Here is a 24,068-nt window from a genome sequence, read left to right as displayed (position 1 = left end):
AGACAGCAGCTTCTGATTCTCAGGATTTAGAAACCTATCAGGAAAAGCATCCGTCAGAAAGACAAAGGCAAAGAACATTCAAGAGATTTACTTACTTCTCATCATTTGCAAACTTAATTCCACTCGATGTGATGGGATCAAGGAAGAACCAATCAAATCCTGGGAAATATCTATAAATCTGAATAAATAAAGTTTACAAGTATGTGAGTGATAAGAGTATTGAAGTTTCTTTAGAAGATTTCGGGTATTTCTGAACAATTAAAAAAATACCAAACCCTAAATTGACTATAGTCACACATGAATCTAAAGAACAGGCAGAACAATGCAGACTGTGGAAGCATTTTTTTAAATCAAATGTTGAGCTGCAACCATTAGAAGGTGATGGTTTTAAAATCTTCAATTAACTTATTTTTTAAAAGGTGCAATCTGTTCTATTACTTAAGATGTCTGTGAATGGTTTAGATTGAAACGATGGTCATAATATCAAGAGCTTGCACACCTTAGCTCAGTTCTTATCGGGGAGGAGAAGGTGGGGCCAAATTTATTGAGAAGAAAAGGCATATTCACACCCTGCTCTTTGCGCTTGCACAGCTCATTCGTATAATAGAAAAAAGGGAATATCAGTTCTCCATTGGATGCTAATTCAGGAGTTGCTTCAATGAAGCAGTGGGAAGCAAATGGGAAAGTGGACTTCAATTCTTCCTTTCAAGAGAAGGACTGATGCCACCTCATTCCCTGGTGATCATTTCCTATTAAGGGGTATTTTGACAAGGACAGAAGAGCTGCATCAAGCTAACAGCCAATTAAAAAAAATAATGGGTCAGAGTAACTGGGGAGGATGAAGGTTTCTTCTCCAATCCTAGCTTTTCAATCTAGTGCTAATATTTGACACATTATGCTAGGAGGACTCTCCTTCTCACTCCTCCCTCGTTAGTGGAAAACACTCACATATGAAAAAGGAAGACTTCAGCAAGCAGCTTACACTTTCCCCAACCAACCAACAAGTGAAGCACCAACAATTACTCCTCACAGGGATATTAGTGCAAATGGCACCAGGCGTTCCCAGGATGTATGGCTCTTCATAGGCTCAGCAAGGCCCTCTTTAGAAGATATATATACCTGGAGGGTGTAGCTTACACCCGTTTACATTTCAGAGTAACCTCAAAACAATGATGGTTTATAAGACCCAGTTGCAGGCATACAAGATGCATTTAGAGCTCCCTGATAGATTATCCCAGCTTTGCGAGTCAGTATGAAAAACCGAGACGTGCAATACCCCATCTTCTGTGTGCTGACGCATATTACCTTTAATTTCTACACTATCTCTTAATAACATCGGAGTCAAAGCTTCAATTTTACTGTACTATTAGGAATGTATTAGGAATGCATTTGCAGAGTGTGCTTCTGACATGGAATTTTTTGTACCTCTGTGGATTAGCAAAGCTCTTGCAGAAGAAAAAACATTTCCAGAACACGGAAAAGACAATACTCAATTTTCAAAGGCTAGCTAGCTCATGAGCCAACAGACTTCAGGTATGATTAGAATTCTCAAGTGAACAAATACATATGCATTTTTACCAGATGCCAGATCACACATGAAAAGATGAGAAATCCAGCATATAAATCTGTACTTGCCACTGAAAAAGGATGGCTTTTTGCTTCTTCACGTATGTTCGTAAAAGGTGACTCTAATATCAGGGCATCAGGGGGCGTTTCTGAAAAACAAATAACAGAACTTCAGTGCTGTCCTTTTAAGACACTAATGAGGGTCACTGGTGATTAGTATTGCTAGGCTAGGGTGTGGGAGACTAGGGTTCAAATTTTGATGCTTACTATGTGACCTTAGGCTAGTCACTAGTCTCACAGGGTGGTTGTTAGAATAAAATGGAGAGGGGGAGACCTCTTTACACCAACTTGAGCTCCTTGGAGGAAAGGTGGAATATAAATGTAATAAATAAATCTCTGTGCTATGCCCACTGCAAGATATGGAAGCTGCAAAGCAAATGTTTGGTATAATGTACCTAAATGAAAGGGTGTTTGAATGATACAGCAGAATATGAATCCAGAGCCTGAATGAAACATGAGCTGCAATTCAAGAACATGTTCACCTGATCAGAAACGAGACAATATTCTCAATTTCCTCACCCCTCTGCCTGAAAGGGCACCAACTGATTACATTTTTAAAAGGTCAGCAGACTCAAGGCTTTGAGACTAACAGAAAGTTGTGAAACAGAGCATTTCTACTAATATGTGCCCTAAGCTTTGATGGCAACTAGAATCTCTGCAACATGGAATGCCACAGACTAAAATTAAACATGTAGATGTATATGTATGGCTTAAGCTCTCAGTCCTACTTTTGCTGAAAAGTGACAGGCAGATGCACCAAGACCATATAAATCCTATAGCCTTTAAAAATGATAATAAAAGTTCACCTGCATCTATTTTAAAACTCCCATAAAGGTTTTTAAAGCTCAAAAAATCATTACTGCTAAACACAATCACAGTAACCCTTTTAATCTATTTTGAAAGACAGCAGGAAGTTGGGATGATATGAAATGGTTTTTGATAACATCACCAAAATATAGCTCTCTTACCTCGCTCACAAAGACGCCTTACAAGATTGGTTGCAACTCTACAAAAATAAAATCTACAATTAAAGATACCAATTACAGAAAATTGTATCATCTTCCTTACAACCCAATCACACCCATGTTTACTGAAAAGTAAGTCCTACTTTGTCCAGCAGGGTTTACTCCCATCTATGCATAAGATTGCAATCTCACTACCAAGTGCTGCTCAGCCTTTTGGAATGCCTACAGGAAAAAACACAAAACCCAGAGCAAGACTATACACCACAACTAAGAGGTGCATCTTTAGTTCTGTGATATCATCAAGATTTCTTCACTGTGAGACACTATGGGTATCCAGTTTTCAGAGTTCACTGGCTGGCTGGCAGTCGTAATAATGCAGATTTGAAATGGGAATAAATTGGCACTGTAGACGTGTCCCAATAAAAAGAACAAATAAAGAAGAGAGTTTAGGTTGACACATCTCCATTATAATTTCACTGGAGATGCTGCTCCAATAGGTTCCTTATATCGTAGGTTCCTTCTATCTTATTTTCAATTCATATTCTCTTGAATTCCATTATCTATGCAATATAATCCATACTATGATTCACTATTTGTTCAAAGAGTAAACACAAAAATCAAACCACAGCAATTAATTTTAATTCACTGCTAATCCAACAGAAAGTACTTCAGGCTGCAATTACTGTATTTAGCATCGAATTGTTGTCTCAAATGCAATGTGTTGTAATAACACAGCCTCATATATTAAACGATTGCTTTGTGCAATCTGGCCTTACCCAGTGCCCAAGGAGTGTCCCCATATATACACTGGATTGTCTCCACTTCTTGCTTTTATCCAGTCAAAAACATGAAGAGCATCATAGGTCATTCCACTCTCTGAGGGAGTGCCTATTGAGTCTCCCCAGCCTACAAAGAGAAAAGCTACTTTATTCCAGGAATCATGTTTCAAGCCAATCAAAATAAAGTGTTCTGGTTTCATGTCTGAATTAAGGCCAAATAAACCGAGTGGCCCAGGGCACTGCAACTTAAAATGTCAGTTCTTAATTGTCTTTTAACACCCTGGACCTAGCTGAGATACCCACTAAAGAAAAATTGAACTGGCAGAATACCAAAACTAAAGTCCTAGAATCTTTTTACTCAGTCTGGTTCTATTATAGCCTGAAATATTCCGAGGCAAACCCTCCAAGAGTTCAACTGTGGGGGTTGAATAATACTGTAAAATGAATGGTACCAATTCAGACTGTACGTGGGAAACGCCATTTGTGAATAGATGAACTCTCTTCAAACAGAACACTAGACTCTGACCCAGCCTTTTGTCTGTTGTCCTGCTTTGCAGTGAGTTTTAACAATGCAAATGTTCAAAAATATGAGCCCCTCCCCCCCAATATTCTGAAGAAGTACAGTCCATTCTACTTTCTTACTCTATCAGACTTGTCATTGCTTTCCAGAGATTTCCACCTAACACTGCTTAAATGCGCATGGAACTAGTTTGAAAAAAGTAGTATTTTTAAACTTTGCCCTTCTTATCCAAGTCTATCGGCTAGGGAAGGGAGAGGAAACAGAAGAACACCTGCCTGCTGAGAAAGAGTTCAGTCACACCCAGCACTGAATGGCTGCAGGGCAGAGCAGTGAGCTTTGTGCAGCTTCTCTTCTATCTGCAACAGCTGTCACATTATGTTCTCTAACAAAACCTCGTTCCATGTTCCCTCAATAAAACCCATTAGGACACAGGGCCTTTCAGAGTCACGGGATCATCTCTGTGGAACATCGTTCTCAGCAAGAGTCTAATCTAATCAAGCAGGTCTTTAGGAAATTATTATTATTGCTTGTTTTAGGAAGTGATGAGGTTTTATCTTTAAAGCGACTGAGTGCCACAGGTTCTGTACAAGTAGTGTTTTAGGACTTCTTTTGCATTTTTAAAGTTCTAGTTGCAGGTCTATTGTTTAAAAAGGCAGGGTGAAAATAAATCAAAAGCCTATCTTAAGAGGTGAACCTCACTCTAAGATTAAGCCAAAATATGGCTTGGGGCAAAGATACAGGCTTCCCAGTCATGGCTGCTTTCCTCCTCAGTCGTTCTGCTGCTGTGCTGAACTAAGTCATGATTTGGCATTGCATGTCATCTGAACCTGGGCTTGTGGTTCCGCTGCCTTCCAACAAATGACAAGCTATAATCAAAGTCTGTGCCATAGTTTACAGCTCACTGTTTGTCTGGAGAGAGCTAAAATATGAGCCATGGTTCAGACAACATGCTACACCAAACCATGGCTCAGCACAACCCAGCAGAAGAAAAAGCAGGGGAAGTTGTGTGTGGCAGTTTCCAAAGTGCAGGCACTGTCACACCAAGATATCAGTCTCTTACAAATGCAAAAAGGCTGTTCTGCAGCACCTGTAACAGTGCCAGCTCTACAGATCAAAACTATCAAGTCGGCATATATGAGGCAGGCCAATCTCGCATGTAAACTGGTCCCAAGTTGTTAAGGGCTTTAAATGCTAATAGTAACACCCTGGACATGGCCCAGTTGCAAATCGGCAACCAGTGCAGATCTCTGAGCACAGACGTTATTTGCTTACAAGCAGGCATGCTTCAACATTCTGCACTAGCGGCAGCTGCTTGATCAAGTGCAAGGGAAGCCCCACATACAGAGCAGACTGCAGGAATCATTTGGTGAGTGTAGTAAGCAAGGGTACAGCCCCTAGAAAAGTAATAACATGTCATCTGGATTTTCAAAGAGTTTATGAAATAGACTTTTATTCATCAGTCAATAGGATAGTAGTTACAATTTGTTAGCCTGAGTAACAGATGCTAGCTCAGGATAAAAGAGTAAGAATCTCACCTCGATAATCAAACGTGACCACATGGTAACCAAGAGAACTCAAAACCTATAAGAGAAGGCAAACAGTCACAATTAAGATTATGAAGTATTTTAAAAGGACAATAAATTGATACATACTTTCCTGTTAACATAATTCTTCTCCCCAGTACTACATATTTCCATGCAAAAAAATATTTTTTTTACAAGGGTAGAGAACACGCAAACAAAACCATTCCAGAACAGGTTTTACCACTTGAGATTCTGTAAAGCACATAAGCAGCCTGAGGTAGTGTCTAAAGATGCATAGCTAGGAGTTGATTACTATTACAGCGGTAGCATTTTATGGCTGTTCCTCACAAAAACTATAGAAGATAAAGAGAAACTCCTCTGGAAGCAAGCTTAGATAGCTAAGCTATTAATAGAATTGCATATAGTAGTATTCAGGTCATTTGACTAATATTACTGCTTTTCTCACCTTGTAAAGTTCCACACGGTGATCCCCTCCTCTATTAAAAGAATTTGGAAAATTACACATTAGTTTTAAAGCCCCAAGACATATGGTTCTGATACATTATTTCCTTGATCTTTCAATACAACTAGGAGGACTTTTTTCTTTTAAAGACTAGCTAGTTGAGAATGATTCAGTCAAATTAGCACACTGAAGCTGAATGGAATATTTAATGCATGCAAAAACTGCAATCCTATATCCAGTTAACAAAGAATAAGCCCCACTGAATTAAATAGAACATCTCAGTGGAAATGAATAAGATTGTGTTGTAAGGAATTGCAGGTCAAAGGTGAGCTTGCCTTGCCCTGCCCAGTGACATGGCTGGCCCTCACCCAATCTAAACCAACAGAAACAACAGGTTATCCTCCTTCTCACCCTTCATTTATCTCTCTCTTACCTAGTCCCTGCATTTCCATGTAAGTAAAGGATCACAGGGTGGCTGGAACCTAAAGCATCCTCATACCACAGTTGGTCCTTGCCTTGAGCATCTTTCCATACAGCTGTGGGAACCGTATGCCTGGAAGGAAATGGGAAATCAGGGGAAAACTGTGACCCTTCCAGGGCGCAAGTCTGGGCAGTATGTACTGAGGTCCTAGGCTGCCCAGAGTTAAAACACAACTTAAACTTTAACTGTGGTTTTACATGACATGTTGACCAAGCCAAAACATCTACATACAGGTCAAGTTGAACTAGACATTATACAAGGTGGGAGAATGAACTAGACACTGGGCTGCAGCAACCCCAGTTTCTTTGTAATGTGTTTTCCTGCCCTCGGTTTCTATGAGAGGTCAGGAAGAATGTGCCTGTTCTTCTAGGACAAGCCTTCCATGGTCAAGTGACCATATATGAACATACATGGTCAGCTCACTGGTCCATCTAGCCCAGTATTTGTTTGCTTTGCCTAGCAGCAGCTCTCAGACTGAAGTCCTTCCCAACTGCACCAACCTGAGATCCAATTTAAACTGGAGATGCTGGGGATGGATCCAAGATTATGCATGTGGGAGGCATGTGCTCTACTACTGAATTTTGACTTCCTATATAAGGAACAGCCATCCTACCAGTTTCAACTATAGAAATATTATTAATCATTTATTAGACTTATTAGTCCCTTGAATATTTAAAAACAGGTGACTATCTATTCAGATAGATTGTAGGTGTTCATATACAATTCATATACACCTACAATTCATATACATGTACACAGTAACAACCCTCCCCTCAAGAACTACTGGAAGCTTTGGCAGCACACTAACAGCAAAACAAAGTAGTTTTGGGCTGCTCCAAATCACAAAAGTTTTAGTGTTGGCAGTTAATAGCTTTTCACTATAATGTGGGGCACATTGGTATCTGAAGTCTATTAGTTGTATCACTCAGTGAGCAGTTATGGAAGTTCTCACAAAAGGAAAATGAAGAAACCAGACACAGCCAGAAAAGCTTTGGCAGAGAATTTAAAACTGCTTGCTGCAAGAGATCTTACAACATGGTGATTTACCATAAATCAAATGCACCCACTCATATTAATCATGCACCTCAGAAAAAAAAGCAATGACACCAAAAGTCACTTGAGGCTTAAGTTTTTCTCCATGAACTAGGACAATACTTCTTCATTTCAGTTAAAAGATAAATCACCACTGAGTTTTGATTAACAATATTTCAGTTTTGTAAATTTTCATTTGTTTTGATTATTATAGCTCAACACAAAATCAATGAACTAAGTTGCTCTAGGTCTAGGAGCCAACACAGGCACTATTACAAAAAAATAAAAATTAAAAAAATTAACAGAGCCAAGCTGCTCCAAGGCAATCACCTTTTCACCTTTTTAATTTATGCCCTGGAGGAATCCCACATCATGTTGATTCACTTTCTTAGGTCTTCTCTAAAGCATGACCTTCAACATTACAGAACTAAACTTTCAGCTTTGTATCACCAGTCTTCATTGCATTTTGGTCTAATTGCTCAATTTAGTTTAGCTGCAGCCCAGAGAACAGTGTATCTTTCAAAAGAAAACACTGCATTCCCAGCAGCAAATTATACACTCCCACACACAGAAAAAGCAACAATTGCAGGAGTTTGCATGGTGTTACTGAAATCTCTCTCAACAAAGGGATCAAAAGCCTCTTTACATAGGCTAAAAAGGACTCCAGTGGATAATGGGAGTGGCAAAGCTTTCCTTACCAGACTCCAATTGTCACATCTTCTTCTGGTTGTAGGTAGTAGTTACAGGTGTGGTTCAGACCTTGGTCCTGAGGCTTTTTCAAGTCAATGAAGTAGGGTACTCTCACTGAGAAAGAAAATAAATATCAGTTTTACATTCCGTTTACCTACTGCTTGAGACCAAACACCCTTCACCAAAAAATAATTTTAATACAGAACCTCATAATGGTTATTGCACTAAAATTAAAATGCATTGGCAATGGCATTTTCAAATTTCATGAAAGAAGTGTACTTATTAACTGTAATGGTTTGTTGTCAAAACAGATACCAAAGTGGCTGCCCTATCTCCAAGAATCAGAACAGATAATTTAAAAATATTATTTCAAAAATCCTGGAGACCTAAATTTGAAGGGCAGAATGGAGGACAGTTTGAAAGACCGTGCCACTAAGTGACAGTTTTCCCATACTGTATATAAAACATTTGAGAAAATTGACAGTGAGCTTTCTACTATCAGGCAGGCACAGATTTTAGAATATGATCATACCAAGCACAACATGGAAGATGTCACTAAAGAGAGCAGGCAGGGAACAATTGCTTTTTCACTAACTGGTACTAGAACATTCACTGCAGATGCTAACAACAAACAAAATATCCAGGCAGCATCAAGCTTTTCCTCTATCAGCACTTCATGAGCAAGTAATGAAATACAGGCAGATGCTAACAAACATAGATCTTCGTATTCTTTTCTTTCTTTCTATCATTATATAAAATCTGACACTGGATTTTACTGCTGGAAACAGCAATCGAGCGAAAGTTGCATGTGACTATGCAAAATGATTGCAGATCCTAATTTTATATTCTCATATGCATATGATAGAAGAGTTATCATGCACACAAGTTGGAAATGCTAGAGCCTAGATGGTGTCTTTTGTATAAAAAACTAGGAACTTGTATATTAAAATGTCCACATGCTTTTAAGACACACAGAGAGAGGGTGGGGGAGAGTGAAAAGCAGGATTCTTACCAAAATTTAGGAAGACAAGCTTTGCCTGAATAGCGGGACAAAGTTTTACTAGAAATGGAATGGCTATGTACACTCCCAACAACCAGATTACTACCTTCCGCAATCGAAACCACATTCCATGTCTCCTGTAAAAGAGGAGGGGAAAATATAATTTCACACTACATTCAAGACACTTGTGAAGCAAGATCTACTCTGCCAGGAATATAGTGGGTACTATCATAGAACTGTAGAGATGCCGCTGAAAGTTCAGGCTACTTCCATGCTCAAATACATAGCTATAGTCATCTGTTTTAAAACATGTATTGTTAACATTAACAGCGTCCCGTTTTTCTAAGCACAGCATAAACAGTTCCAGAGTTGAGGATACTTCTATTATTTATACGCTGCCATCACTTTACGTGGCCCCTTGAAAAGAGTTGCACAGAGAGTTCTTGACCAGGAAGCTTAAAAATTACGCTGACAGGAGGATGCAGAAGGCAAGAGTAATAAGAGATGAAGGGAGGCGTCTCTTTAAAATGTAGGGGGGAAGCGAGAGAGATTTCTTGATCTGTTAGTGTCATGATTTGCCCTGGTACTGTTACACACAAAGATGCATTGGGGGTAAACAGATATATCTGAGCTGCTTGCCAACTGTCTAGAAATGGAGCTTACTCATAAGTGTCAGTCTAATTACATTTGGGAAACTGTTCTGTCTTACTTTGGACTATTCTTAGCATAATTTCAGCATCATCCAGCTTTACGCACAGAACTAGAAAAGCAAAAACACCCTGTTATTACAAATACAAAAAGAGATAGGAGTCTGGAACAAGGACCTAAGGATATATGGGAATTTCCTCACACAATCTAAGTTGCTAGTTTCCCGGTGTATTAGAATTTGCACTTAATTCATAAACTGGAATATCCAGCTTTGAGCACGCTAAAGAAAGTTAATTTGGTATTTCTTAACAGGTGAATTTGAAGCTGTGTATGGTTTTATTATCACCACTACTAAGACAGATATTAGTATAGATAGGAATAAACTAGCATAAGCTAATGAAGGTAACAATAGAAATGTCAACAGGCACCAATAAATACAATACACAGGAGAATGTACAAGAGTATGCCTACTGGAATTATTTTTAAAACTTTTCTCCTTTGAAGGGTAAGACATCATGCAACATCACAAACATTTCTGGAAACTCCTCGCAGCTTCAAGGGCGAATTTTATTGCAGGATGGTGGCTACATGAGAAATATATGCCCAAGGCCCTCTTATGCATCCCAAACTAGTTGCATAGTTCTTTAGCTTCAGGAAAAGAAAGCCATGGACAAGAGGCTTAGTCCACATTTTCCCATAGAGGAGTTGACTGCCAAAACACAGATGGATCTAAGAAGTCATGGATCTTCAGAGTCATCCCAAGACTTTAACCAGCAAGTGGGGGGGGGGGCTTCTTTCTATATGGCGGCTGCAGTCTAACTTAGTTCATTGAAGCTTCTGTGAGCTTGCAAACAGACCTCGCAGCCAGAGGCATCTGAAGGTGTTTAAGGGAGAGGCCCAGAGTACTGTGTCTCAGTGTGCCTAGGACTAAGAGACATGGAGGGTGAAGAAGCTGCTGCAGACCTGCAACATCTGTGCCATGTTTTTCTGCTGGAGAACATGTAACAGTAACACAAGTATTTTAGTATTTTGTAAAATATCAGAAAGGGGAATGTTCAGGCAGGTAGAAAACACACAGAAAAGCATCATCAGAACTGAAGTGCAGGTTTGTTGCTAAAAAGTGGTCTTAAACCCATTTGATATCCTCTAACACAGGTATGCTTGTCCCCTTATATCACAGGTGGGGAATCTTTTTTCAGCCGAGAGCTGCATTCTCTTCCAGGCAATTGTCAGGAGATGACATGCCAATGCTAGGTGCGGCCACAGCAACCAATGTAAATTTATCTTTGTACAGTAAGCTCATTTCTGCACACACCCTTTTCCATCCAGGCAATCACAAGCATTGTCCTAGTTCAAGGACATATTCCAGCCATTCAAGGAGGGTGGCAAAGCAGAGCTGGTGAGGGCCAAGTCCCAAGAATCAGACAGAGAGGCTTGGCGGGTTACAGGTGGCCCCCAGAGCCGAGGTTGCCCATGAGTGCCTTACAAGCACCACACGTTCTGATTCTACTTCTAACCTATGGCAAGCATGTGGAGGAGCTCAAGAACCATCAAGCCTATAATAAATGACAGGACTGACCAGTTTTGCTCACCTGCAAGGATGGGCAAACCTGACAAAAACTCTTGTTAAATGGTGAACTGATCCCTAGCAGATACCACACAGCTAATTAACTCTAGATTTTCTTGTGGAACCAAGCGTTTAAAGAACTAGCATTTTACTAAGTCCAACTCCTACCTGCATGACGTGGGTGGTTTAGTACATTCCACTCATTGTGGCTTGTATATGAAGTTGCCTATCTGATCCCTGGTGTCATACAACCAGATGAAAACCTAGTTTCTTGATACTTGGGTCTTATGGCAAGTTTATCCTATATGAGACCATTCCCAATTTGGCACTGTGTTTTGGAAACAGAACAATAAATTACAGTAGGAGTCATTAGAATCTAAACATGCAATCATGAATGACTGGGAAGGTAATGGGTTTTGGGGTGTGGATTTTTGCATTTTGTTTTTGTTTTGGGGACAATTCCTCTATAGAAAAGCACAGGGGTTCCCAACTGTTTTTGGGTCCAGGCGTCCATTTGGATATCTAAGCAACTGCCGTGGGCACCACAAAAGGCCCATTTCTCAGACAAAACCTGGTGGGTGAATGTGCCTGTTTCCAGGAAGGAGCAGGGGCACACAGCCAAAGCAGAAGGATTGAACTCCCCCACTCATCAGCTGGGTTGCTAACACAATGAATTGGTGGGTGTGGGAGAACTATGTACATCACTTTCAACTCCTTGAAGGAAAAGGAAGATATAGTTCAAATATTATATGCTTTGTTGAACGGTTTCAAAAGCATTCAAATGGTATTTATAAACAATAATTCCTAAAACTTATAATAATACCATCTTAAACATTGAATTTTTAGCTCCTCCAAAGAAAGGTTATAGCGAAACGGACACACTTTCAGGGGCACAATCCCCTGAGAGGCAGGATCTGACAGATTCTGATTTTTAAGGAGACCACCACTGGGTAATTGTTATCTTATTAGCAGGTAGAGGCACCTAGACTCATCATGAAAGGAGAGAATGGAAGACAGCACAACGTAACCCTCCCCACCAGTTCATGTACTGTATTCCTAAAGATTTGGATTACCTTCCTCACCAGACTTCTGCTTTCTTAAAAAACAACCTTCCAGGCTTCTCTTCCTCTCCCCCTTCCAAAATTCCTTTATATAACCCACACCTTCCCCAGCTGCAGTCCATTTACTTTAATTGCAGGTTGGACTACTCGTGAGTAAGCAAATGCTCTGGCAGCTTCTTCTTTCCTTCACCCACAGAAACCTTTTTCTGGGCTGCCTCATCTAATTATTGCAAGCAGTAACCATTAATGCAACATATTTACCAAATTACCAGGGCAGTACCTGTTTAAAAATGGATCCAGGACAGATTCAGTATCATTGTTCATCAATAACCAGAACCACTACTATGATGTTGCTGGGTTTTTATTATTATTATTTATTATTATTATTATTATTATTATTACTACTACTGGCATGAACAGAGAGTATGACTGAAGTCTCTTTCATAGAACTTCTTTTTAAACAGAAAAGGGAATCAGATCTTAATCAATTTTCCTCTGGAGAAAAGTACGGCAATAGAGCAAACAGTTCCTTTTCTGATTGTGCAACAGTTGGAAGAAGTTTTAAAAACCGGCTTATTTTAGATTTGCCCAAGCTAAATTATTAAGAGCACAGTCATGAGACAAATTCACTTACTGAAAAGTTAGCTTGTTTTTTTTTTAACAATTGCATTCTATGTAACAATTGGAATAATTCACAAAGGAGGAGAATGGGGAAAAACAGGAAGAGAAACCAGTCACAGTCATATGACTACCAGCGCAGCTTTGTTGCTCAAGCAGTTTGCAGATAAGGGCTCATGCTTCTATTAAGTATTTGAAGACATTTCTGCTGAAGTACAAAACCAGCTAGAAATAGGTTTTCGTTTACAAGCTGCTTCTGTGATAGAGGCTCAAGATAAAGATAACTTTCAGTTTAGTGCAAAAATGTGGAAATAGGGGCAAAAAGGCTTCTCCTCAGTAATTCAACCTTTGAAATATTTTTCAACCTACTGTAAAAGTTAATGTGTCCACTAAGAATGCAATCTATAATGCACATGCTATACTTCCCTTATTGTTGCAGCCTGCCGGTTGTAAAAAATACTGACTTAGCAGGATTTGGGGTTCTTCTGCAATTACATCTTATGACTCCGTTACCTTTAGTCTCTATAAGCTATATTTATTGGTCACTTTTTTATTAAGGTAACTCAAAGTAACTTACAATACATAACACACATATACATTAACACCAGCATGAAAGAAAACCAAAGAAAAATCTAAAAGATAATTCTATTTTTAAAAGGCAGGATTAAAACATCCCACCCACACAAGGATGCTACAGATAATTAAGAGCCAAGGCACTGGATAAAAATAAATGCTTTTTCCTGATGCCTAAAGCTATGTAATGATGGTGCCAGGTAAGCCTCCTTTGAGAAAGCATTGCACAAGAGAGGAGCCACCACAGAAAAGGAATTTTATTGTGTTGCCACCCTCCAAACCTCTCAAAGGGGCACACAAAGAAGGACCTCAGATGATGACTGCAAGGCCTGGGTCAGTTCATATGGGGAAAGGCAGTCTTTGAGGTATTGGGGTCCTGAACCACATGAGGCTTTATAGGTCAAAATCAGCACATTAAATTGGGCCCAGAAACTAATTGGTAGCCAATGTAGTCAGGCTAGGATTGGTGTTATGTGCTCTGACCATCTTGCCCTGGTGAGCAACCTCCCACCAAATTCTGCACCAACTGCAGTTTGCAAATCGCGTTCAAAGGCATCACCTTATGTAAGTTATTGCAGTAATCTGACCTAAAGGTTACCAGAGCATAAACAGAAGTCAGGCTATCCCTGTCCAGATAGGGATGTAGCTGGACCACCAGCTAAAACTGATGAAAGGCACACCGTGACACAGAGAGCACCTGAGCCTCAAGCAACAGGGATGGCTCCAGGAGTACCTCTAAGCCAGTGTTTCCCAACCGGTGTTCCGCGGCACACTAGTGTGCCGTGAGACATCGGCTGGTGTGCCGTGGGAGGGAGGCGGGCGAGTCGGGCGGTGAGAGGCGGCGGCAGCGAGGATCCGCGTCGAGCCGGGGCGGCTCCGCGGTGGTGGTGCCGAGCGGCGGGGCAGCGCATGCAAATGGAGGAGCGCGAGACAGCGGAGGAGGAGGAGGCCGGCATGTCCGGGCAGCAGCAGCAACAGCAGCAGCAGCAACTCCCGCCGCCGCCCCCTCCTCCGCCCGCTATCGCCGCCACCACCACAACAGCCGCCGCCTCAGCTGCCGCCGTCCCTCAGTCCCTCGCTCTGCTGCCTCCCCACCCCCACCCCCAAAGCTTGGAGGTTCCCCGGCAAGGGGGAGGGAAAAAAAGTGAAAACTTTCACTTTCGTGTGTCCCTCCCGGCGTGACGCTGCGCGCTGACATCACGGGGCAGTAATGGTGGTGTGCCGCGAGATTTTTTTGATTAAACAGGTGTGCCGTTGCCCAAAAAAGGTGGGGAAACACTGCTCTAAGCTATGTATCTGCTCTTTCAGAACAACTGTAACCCCATCAAGAACAGGGAACTGGAGGGTAGGACCCAAAACAATGGCTTCAAGTTTACAAGAAAGGAGATACTGACTAAACATCAGGAAGAACTTTCTGACCGTAAGAGCTGTTTAACAATGAAACGGACTCCCTCAGGAAGTTGTAGTCTATCCTTCCTTGGAGGTTTATAAGCAGAAGCTGGGTGGCCATCTGTCATGGATGCTTTAGTTGAGATTCCTGCATGGTAGGGGGGGCTGAACTAGATGACCCTCAGGGACCCTTCCAACTCTACAGATCTATGGTACCATGAGTCTACCTCCCATCCACCCAGATTCGGAAACCACCCACTAACAGTGTCTCAGTCTTAGCTGAATTGAGTTTCAGTTTATTGACTCTCATGTAGTCCATAACTGAGGAAATACATTGGTCCCCCACCACACCTGCTGTACATTTTAGAGCAATTAATTCATATAATGAAGATTCTCTCTTGCACACAAACACAGGTGAATTACTCGTCCTAAGAGACTACTGAATGTCAAATCTATTAGGCATTGTTAATAACAAAGTAAATACAGTATACAGATTCTGAATAACCCAGGAGTTCGTACTCACTATTAGTTTACAACACAGCATTTTACCCTTAAACTATGCTTAAAGTCATAGCTCAGCAGTGCAGAGCAAACTCCTTTGTATACAGACTCTCACTTGCTTTTCCAGTTAAGTGTTTCCATATTGCGAGAACTGCTGCCAGAGAGAATAAATACATAGTGTTACGGAATGAAAGTCAGTATAAATCAACTTTATATGTATATATTCAGATCAGGAAGCATTTTAAATAGCGTGTTAAGCACATGCTCTGCAGCATCATAACTACACACACAAACATACACTATTCCTATTCAATTATTATTTGTTTCTTTTCTGAGGGCACAACCCAAATGGTGGCAAAAAGATTTCTCACTACTGAGATGAGAACTGCCTAACCTAAGCCAGCCATCACCATCAACCTGATCTCTCACAATCTTCCACTGGCTCCATGAAGTAATAAAGAGGTGAGACAAGAACCAGAGCTCCATAGGCAATTATATAAAAGGACCTGGTTGTGTATTCATATTAATTTCTATTTGTCATTGGACTCTAGCCCGAGATGAACCAGACTGTCTGTTGTACACCTCCCTCTGACCCCAGTTTCCAGGTTACTGAGTCCTAGACTTTGACTGACTCATCCTACAGCTTCATCAACTATCATTACCTTTTAGTATTTAACACCCACTCCCAATTATGATTTGAATCTTATTTCATAGCTAATAATCAACCTTTTGCCTTGTGACTCAGACCTAAACCTTGGTCCTGTGCCAGACAGATAAGCCATCTCTTATAGATCAGCAGTCAGGCATGCCAATCTGCCAAAACCACAGAGAACATAAGACCTAAAGGACACCTTTAGGGCAAACCAGCCTGTAACACATACTAGTCCACAAACACCTATATTAGTCAGTATGACCTAAAAGAGAAAGGGTGCCAGCCATTTTAACAGTTCTCTGCCTAAGCTTTGGCCCCAGAGGAACCTAAGAATTGGCTCCAAGCAATGGGGGGGGGGGCGACCCATGTGGTGAGCTCCTGTTGCTCGGTCCCAGCTCCTGCCAACCTAGCAGTTCGAAAGCATGTCAAAGTGCAAGTAGATAAATAGGTACCACTCCTGCGGGAAGGTAAATGGTGTTTTCGTGCGCTGTTCTGGTTCGCCAGAAGTGACTTAGTCATGCTGGCCACATGACCTGGAAGCTGTACGCTGGCTCCCTTGGCCAATAAAGCGAGATGAGCACCGCAACCCCAGTCGTCTGTGGCTGGATCTAATGGTCAGGGGTCTCTTTACCTTTACGCATTACCAAAATGCATCTGAGATGCTAAAGTGGGCTTTGATGAAGAACAGCTGACTCCCCCATTACCACTTTCTGGCCAAAACAGGGTATGCACCCTTAAAATCCAATTTCCGACCCGAAAGATCCCTTTGGGGAATGAAGTTGGCCCACTTTTGCTGCTAAAAGATCATAAGTGGAGGAGGAATGGGCTCCCCTGTGCTTTTGTGCGTCTGTTACTGGTGATTAGCTCAGTATCATCTGCCTAACTGGAAGTGGCTCTCTGGGGTCTCAGATAAGTGTTTCCATCAGCCTTGATACTAGGGATTGAACCTGCAAACTCCTGCATGCAAAGCATGCTGCCCTGCAAGACACCTATTGTCTCTGTTCCAAACAACAATTGCTTTAGCTATTTAAAGCCCTTTGCACAAACACTGAATAATTACTCCCAATGGTGGTAGCAACTATGACACTTTGGGGATGGAGAAACAAAGACTGTAGGGAATAGTTTAAGATTTATTTTTCCTTTTGGCTCTTCTTCAGCAGCCAAAGGACTTTGTTGTCTCGTCTTTGTGTGTCCACAAGTCAAAACAGTGCAAAATGAAGACTTAGCATCTAGATTTTCTTAATTGCATGTAAACCATGTAGAAATAATAAAACAAAGTAACGTTTGGGCATTTCTTAACTGCATGTAAACAAAAATATTAGTGTTATTGCTACAGACGACAATTTACAGAACAACATAAGCAAAAAGTAGGGCCTCTCAAGGAACTCCCAAGGGAAAAACAGAGAGGAGAATGAGAGGCCAGGGTAGTAAAACATAAATAGATGTAGATGAAGTTAGACATACTTGGGTTTCATTTGGGGGGGGGGGAGAGAAATAAGGGTTATGAAAAGGCTTTGCAGATAAAGGTAAATTTCAAAGAAGGATTTGAAAGAATTTATGACTAAGACAGACTGAACCATTTTAGAAAGTAGGAGATTAAGTTTGGATTGCAGAGGATAGGAGCACGATGGCCCTCTCATTTGCCTAGCTAGGAATGCTCATGAAGTTCCCTTGGCAATCAGTATCTTAACTGCAACAATATCATTTAAAAGCTTGATTTTTTTAGGATGATGATGATGTCCTATAAGTAACACAGAGATTTTGGAGGAAAAAAACCCACTTCCAGACACAGTACACAACATGTTCATGTGTGGTCAAGAAACGTAGTAAAAAAAGGAATACTCAGAATACAAAACGCTATAACAAAGCCTGCCAATACATAGAAACAAAGAAGTATTGAAAAACAGATATACACACACCCTCACAGTGTCAGTTGGGGGGGGGGACTCCATCTATATCGTAGAAACAAGTTTTATTTTGACCCCCTAAAGTAATAAAATAAATAGGGCTTACTGTAACCTCATCTCAAGCATATCAAATTTGCTTCCTTTATTTCACTCTGAACTATAAAGCTGATCAAGCTGTATTGCCAGCTACATGAACACGTTAACAGTATATTTTTGGAGGACAAAGTAAACAAAAGACATGACCAAAAACAAGCTACCGTATTTTTCGCCCTATAAGACGCACTTTTTCCCCTCCAAAAATGAAGGGGAAATGTGGGTGCGTCTTATGGGGCGAATGCAGGCTTTCGCTGAAGCCTGGAGAGCGAGAGCGGTAGGTGCGCACCGACCCCTCTCGCTCTCCAGGCTTTGCGGACCTCTCCTCAAGCAGCGGGAACGTTCCCACTGCTTGGGGAGAGTTGCCGGCATCCCGAAGCCTGCAAGCGCTGATCCCAGCACGTGCAGGCTTCGCGGATCTCTCCCCAAGCAGCGGGAACGTTCCCACTGCTTGGGGAGAGTTGCCGGCATCCCGAAGCCTGCAAGCGCTGATCCCAGCACGTGCAGGCTTCGCGGATCTCTCCCCAAGCAGCGGGAACGTTCCCACTGCTTGGGGAGAGTTGCAGGCATCCCGAAGCCTGCGCGCGCTGATCCCAGCACGCGCAGGCTTCGCGGATCTCTCCCCAAGCAGCGGGAACGTTCCCACTGCTTGGGGAGAGTTGCAGGCATCCCGAAGCCTGCAAGCGCTGATCCCAGCACGTGCAGGCTTCGCGGATCTCTCCTCAAGCAGCGGGAACCACCGCTGGGCTCCCACGGCTTGCAGAGAACTGCCTGTTTGGGGGCTGGGGTCGGGGGAAGCTCGGGCTGCCCCAGCCCCGCGCCTGGGGGGGGAATAATTTTTTCCCTTTATTTCCCCCCAAAAAAACTAGGTGCGTCTTATGGGCCGGAGCGTCTTATGGGGCGCAAAATACGGTACATACATAACTGATGCATCTACATGATACAAAGGACCTTGTAGAATGTAATTTACTGATTTCATAGTAAGAATCCAGTCTTCATGACTGGGAAATTAAAAATGTGACAGAAAAACATACTAAAGGATATGAAGGCAACTGGAATGATTAAAAGTCCATGGTTTTTGTAGCTAATGATTTAAGAGCCTGCTGATTTTTCAAAAGGCTGGCTCAAGTTTCTCATATAAGGAAAATATCTAAATAAAATATTGTAAGAAGCAACACCTCTGCCAACTGTAGTTTGTCATCATCAAGTTGATAAGATTTTTGTAAATTGCAGAAGTTAGCTACAAGTAATGCATACAAAGCTGTGCCCTACATAGTATATTATTCCAGATATGGTCCTCAGTACCAAACATATTTTCCTCCTCTCCTACATTACAGCAAGGGGAGGGGGGACACAGAGAAATAGTCCTCACAGAAGCACAGGAAAGCCCAAGTTTCTTAGAAAAATATGCAGTTAACAAGTAGCCTACGAAGAGGTGGAAAGGCTTGAGGGCAAACAGCAGCAGCATATTGAAGGACTTTTATATCTTGTAAAAATCAAGTTTCAAATACTGTGCCAGATCATTACTGTGGTTGATTTCAAAGTCATCCATTCAGTAATCCTAACACTACACATGCATTTGTTTGTACATTTGTTTTTCCAGCAGCAGGTTCAGCTATGATATGAGTATTGGACTTCTTAAGAAAGGTTTCCACTATAGATTGCATGAAAAAGATCACATATGTATTTTTTTTAATGCCCTCTGTACTTCACTGCCAGACAATGAAAAAGTACACACAAGTAAGCTATAGAAGGCTAAGTACAGAGACAATTCAAGCTACTTAATGGCTGTGTCTACACAAAACTAAATAATGGTTTTGCGTTCAGAGAACAAGCTTCAATGAGTCTTGGGACAGTACTCTCTTCTCCTCCTCCAGCATGGTTTCAAGATCAGAAGCTTCTGCTTCCCTTTTAGATTAACCAGCAGTTCAGTGTATTGTCCAAACCATAAATGGTGGCTAATTTTAACTATGGCAGGTTGAAACAAGCAAGCTTTATAAATTACAGTTTGGTGCTAGCTTTTTGAACCAGTTTACTTGGGTTCAAATAACACAGAGGTTGTAGGAAGTCATCCTCATGGATACACCAGAGGAAGAGGGGAGAGCAAACAAGTCTAAGGCTCTTTGTGGCTTTTTCTCGTAACACTAAACTATGGTTTAGCATTACATCCAAACCACCCCATTATTTATACTGATGCCAAACTCTGATCAGTGTCAGACTGAGATAATGAGACTCAAAAGTAAGATAGTTTAACAAGGCTGATTGGCAAATAAGGTATAGAAAGCTCAGTGGTACAAAGGGAATGTAAAATAACCAAAACAATTTACATCTCCAGTAGAAAACTCTCCCAAGACTTTACTGATTTACCGAAGCATGTGAAGCACATGCTTCACAAACATTTTAAAGCCCAGATTCCATGTCCTGTTAAAGTTCCACAGAAAGCATCTCTGAAAGAGAATTCTGACACTGCTTTTAAGAGTAGACATTGGTGGACTAATGGATTGACTCTGATAAAGCAATTTATATATATCTAGATTTTAAAAATGGTTGAACCTCCACTCATTTTAAAGAATACTTTCTTATTGCACAGGGAAAGCTCCAAGATGTCTTCCATGGACTAAGTGAGGCAAAACTATATTCACTTTTCAGGATTACACATAAGCCTGTGCACCAATTTATAGAAGCAGGAAAGGTTCACCAAAAATTTTCAAAATAAAATTGAATTAAACTGGTCTCAAAATTAAAAATCCCGAAAGGGAAAACTTGGAAATCTGTTTGAGGGAATATATAAATCTTGTTTTTATTCAGCAAAGGTAGTATTATAAATATTTTAAATAAATATTTATGGTGTTTCTGCTTTAAGTATTCATTGTTAATAATGCCTGAACTCAAAGAGGAATTGAAACAGAAAATTTACAACAGCATAATGAATTACATTCATACCAGAAGCAAAGAAACCTTAGGACAACTTGGTAAACGTAAAGGAAGCCTGAGAGAACTGTCCTGAAATAGCTCTGAAATTGTCAGTTATTAAAGGTACTTTTAACCCATGTTTCATCAAAAAAAGATGAAAGGGTACAATATATAATTCACTAGAACATTCACAAGACCGATTTAAAATAATAAAAAACTACGAATCAACGCAACCACAAGAAATGCTAAAAATACAAAATTAAAGCTTAACCTATCCATCCAACACACACTCTAATGACCTACAAATGCAAACATGAGACTCTTTAGTAGGTAGAAAAATGCTAAACGTGTTGGTACTAGGAATTATTTCACTGGAAAGACACTCCACAATCAGGGTACCAACAGAGTAGGCCCTTCTGTGCATCACCACATATTGTGCACATGCCACTGGTGGATCCCAGAAAAATGACTTCTCTACAGATTATGACTCTTTTGTACATATATGAAGCTTATAATCCTATGTGACTGAGAAGTACGTAGGTTCTATTGAACTCAGTGCTGCTTACTTCCAAGTAAACATGCAGTGGATTGCACTGTATGTTCTTCAAGTGCTTATTGAGTGATAATTTCATTTGTTGAGAAGTGATCTTTGTGAGAGAAATTCTTGGATTTCTCCACACACATTTATTTGATAGAGTTCAATTGTAGATGAAGTGATGGATCTGACATGCAGGCACCCAGGCTCATTCCTTGCTAAACTCTGAAGTTTGCTACATGGCCTGACCAGGCCTTAGACTAACCTTGTTCACAGGTTGCTGTGAGAATTAAAAACAAAGATAATCATCACCAAGTTCTAGAGCACTTATAAATTGCAGTGTGTATAAATTGCAGGGAAGAGGTGGTCAAAAACTGATGACAGTGTAGAGAGGACTAGTCAGCTAGCTGCAGAGGAAAAGATGAAATGAGAAAACATTTGCTAATATGATGCTGAACAGGGGCTTTGGCTTTGTACACATTAGCAACATAAAACAAAGCTAGATCATTATTTTTCTCAATCCAGATCAAAGCTGGTTTGGGGGGGAAATAACTCAAAACATAGTTTTACATAAGAAACAACAGAATAGATGTGGATTGTGGCTAATGTGTGTACACCGCTTCCCAAACAGCAGTGGGAGTGTGTGGGATGCAGAATAAACAGGATTGTGGAGACAGCTATATTATTATTTAACTACAACTACTCCCATGCATGGGGTTTGTGAGGCAACATCTTCAAACTAATGTTCACTCTGGTGGCACCAGAGATTCCGTTGAGGACTGCAACTAAAATAGGACATGCTCAGAGGACACCTTACATTTTATATTTATTTGAGATTTAATTAATCTTTTCTACTTTAAATCTACCGTCAGAGATTATTGATTAATGGTTACTTGAGATTTGAAGGCTTGGAAGGTCAGTGATGACAGCTGTGAATTCACCATGCCTAATTACTTGCAGCAAGTCCCAGCAACCACAATAAGGTAAAGGTAAAGGGACCCCTGACCATTAGGTCCAGTCGCAGACGTCTCTGGGGTTGCAGCACTCATCTCGCTTTATTGGCCGAGGGAGCCAGCGTACAGCTTCTGGGTCATGAGGCCAGCATGACTAAGCCGCTTCTGGAGAACCAGAGCAGCGCATGGAAATGCTGTTTACCTTCCGGCAGGAGCGGTACCTATTTATCTACTAGCACTTGTCTGATCAGCAAGCCCTAGTCCCTTGTCCCTCCTAACCACAATAAGACTTTCTACCAAATAAACATGCATGGGATTAATATGAAGGTCTCAGTGTGCTGACCTCCAGCACCTCCACCCCTTTAATAAAGGTGACAAAGAGGAGAAGCACAGATTATATAAACAGTGGTACCTCAGGTTAAGCACTTAATTCGTTCTGGAGGTCCATTCTTAACCTTAAACTGTTCTTAACCTGAAGCACCACTTTAGCTAATGGGGCCTCCTGCTGCCGCCGCGGCACGATTTCTGTTCTCATTCTGAAGCAAAGTTCTTAATCCAAGGTAATATTACTGGGTCAGTGGAGTCTGTAACCTGAAGCGCCAGTAACCTGAAGCATATGTAACCCGAGGTACCACTGTATTGTCTTTTAAACTGGTAATGTGTACAAAGGCAAAGTCCCTTTCCAGCAATATAACAGGCAAGCATTTTCTCATTTAATCTCTTCCTCTGCTGCTAGCTGACTGGTACTCCACTCATTCATCAGTCTCTGACCACCCTCACCCCCATCATTTACTATTCTCTAACACTTTGCAATTTAAAATACAGAACGGGAAAAGAAAAACGATTGTGTGCGTTTTAAAATATGCGCTGTTGACAAGCTGAGTCAGGATGCAAGGAGGAGGGGGAGGGAGAAAGGAAAATCTCCCCCTATCCTCCCATTGGTCAAGGGCACATAGTTTTCAATATTTTTCGGGGGGGGGTGTGAAGATACAGTAGTTCATTCATAAAAGGTTTGTAACCGATAACCCATTTTGCAGCAAAGCAATATGCTTATAAGTAAAGATAAACACCATTCGAGGTCGACTAAAACATATCAGAGCTCTGTTTTTCAAAGCCATATCGAACCCCACCACCCCCACCCCACGAAAACAGCTATCCTCCGCAAACCTGAATCGCCGTCCGGCTCTAACACACCCTCCTCTTCTTGGCCTGCAGCCGCACTCGGTGAACCCATTGCAGCAATAGGGGAGGGAACACCCAGCAGCGAAGGCCTCCGACCCTTTCACGAGCAAACCAGACAAGCCCTTCAGGCAGGGGCTCATTCCGTCGCAAGGGCCGCCTTCGCCCCCCCCCTCCCGTAACCTAGAACAAAAAGGCGGACGGAGAAGAACACAGCCAAGGGCATTCCAGTATGAATCGCTCGGGGCTATGGCGGCTGGCGACGGGGCTCGGGAGGGTTGCCATAGTAATGCCAGGCCCCCGTGTGAGGGTTTTTCTTGGGGGGGGGCAGAGAGAAGAGGCGGCGGTTGAAAGGGTCAGAAGGCTCGGCGACGTCCAGCGGGCCGCCCGTTGCCATGGA

At 41.5% G+C, this 24,068-nt stretch overlaps 1 protein-coding gene across 2 annotated transcripts in view; it reads right to left on the bottom strand.

The window, feature by feature from the left end:
- ABHD12 (abhydrolase domain containing 12, lysophospholipase) overlaps positions 1-24,068 on the bottom strand; it is a 32,730-nt gene that overhangs the window by 7,943 nt on the left and 719 nt on the right. The window contains exons 1-10 of one of the 2 annotated variants that reach the window (XM_081188738.1): positions 23,657-24,044; positions 9,092-9,216; positions 8,088-8,193; positions 6,310-6,429; positions 5,880-5,910; positions 5,426-5,471; positions 3,368-3,497; positions 2,595-2,632; positions 1,636-1,715; positions 96-178 (exon numbers count right to left, since the gene is read on the bottom strand). In XM_081188738.1, the coding sequence (XP_081044864.1) occupies positions 96-178; positions 1,636-1,715; positions 2,595-2,632; positions 3,368-3,497; positions 5,426-5,471; positions 5,880-5,910; positions 6,310-6,429; positions 8,088-8,193; positions 9,092-9,216; positions 23,657-23,811 (914 nt within the window). In that variant the 5' untranslated portion in view covers positions 23,812-24,044. Of the gene's footprint in view, positions 1-95; positions 179-1,635; positions 1,716-2,594; positions 2,633-3,367; positions 3,498-5,425; positions 5,472-5,879; positions 5,911-6,309; positions 6,430-8,087; positions 8,194-9,091; positions 9,217-23,656; positions 24,045-24,068 lie in introns of those variants that run through there. The other variant, XM_081188737.1, reaches the window with a different exon arrangement.

Source organism: Podarcis bocagei (genome assembly GCF_964188305.1).
Source record: "Podarcis bocagei genome assembly, chromosome: 3".
Lineage (NCBI taxonomy): Eukaryota > Metazoa > Chordata > Lepidosauria > Squamata > Lacertidae > Podarcis > Podarcis bocagei.
The sequence above is the reverse complement of the archived record's forward strand: the minus strand, read 5'-3'. Positions and strand labels throughout refer to the sequence as shown.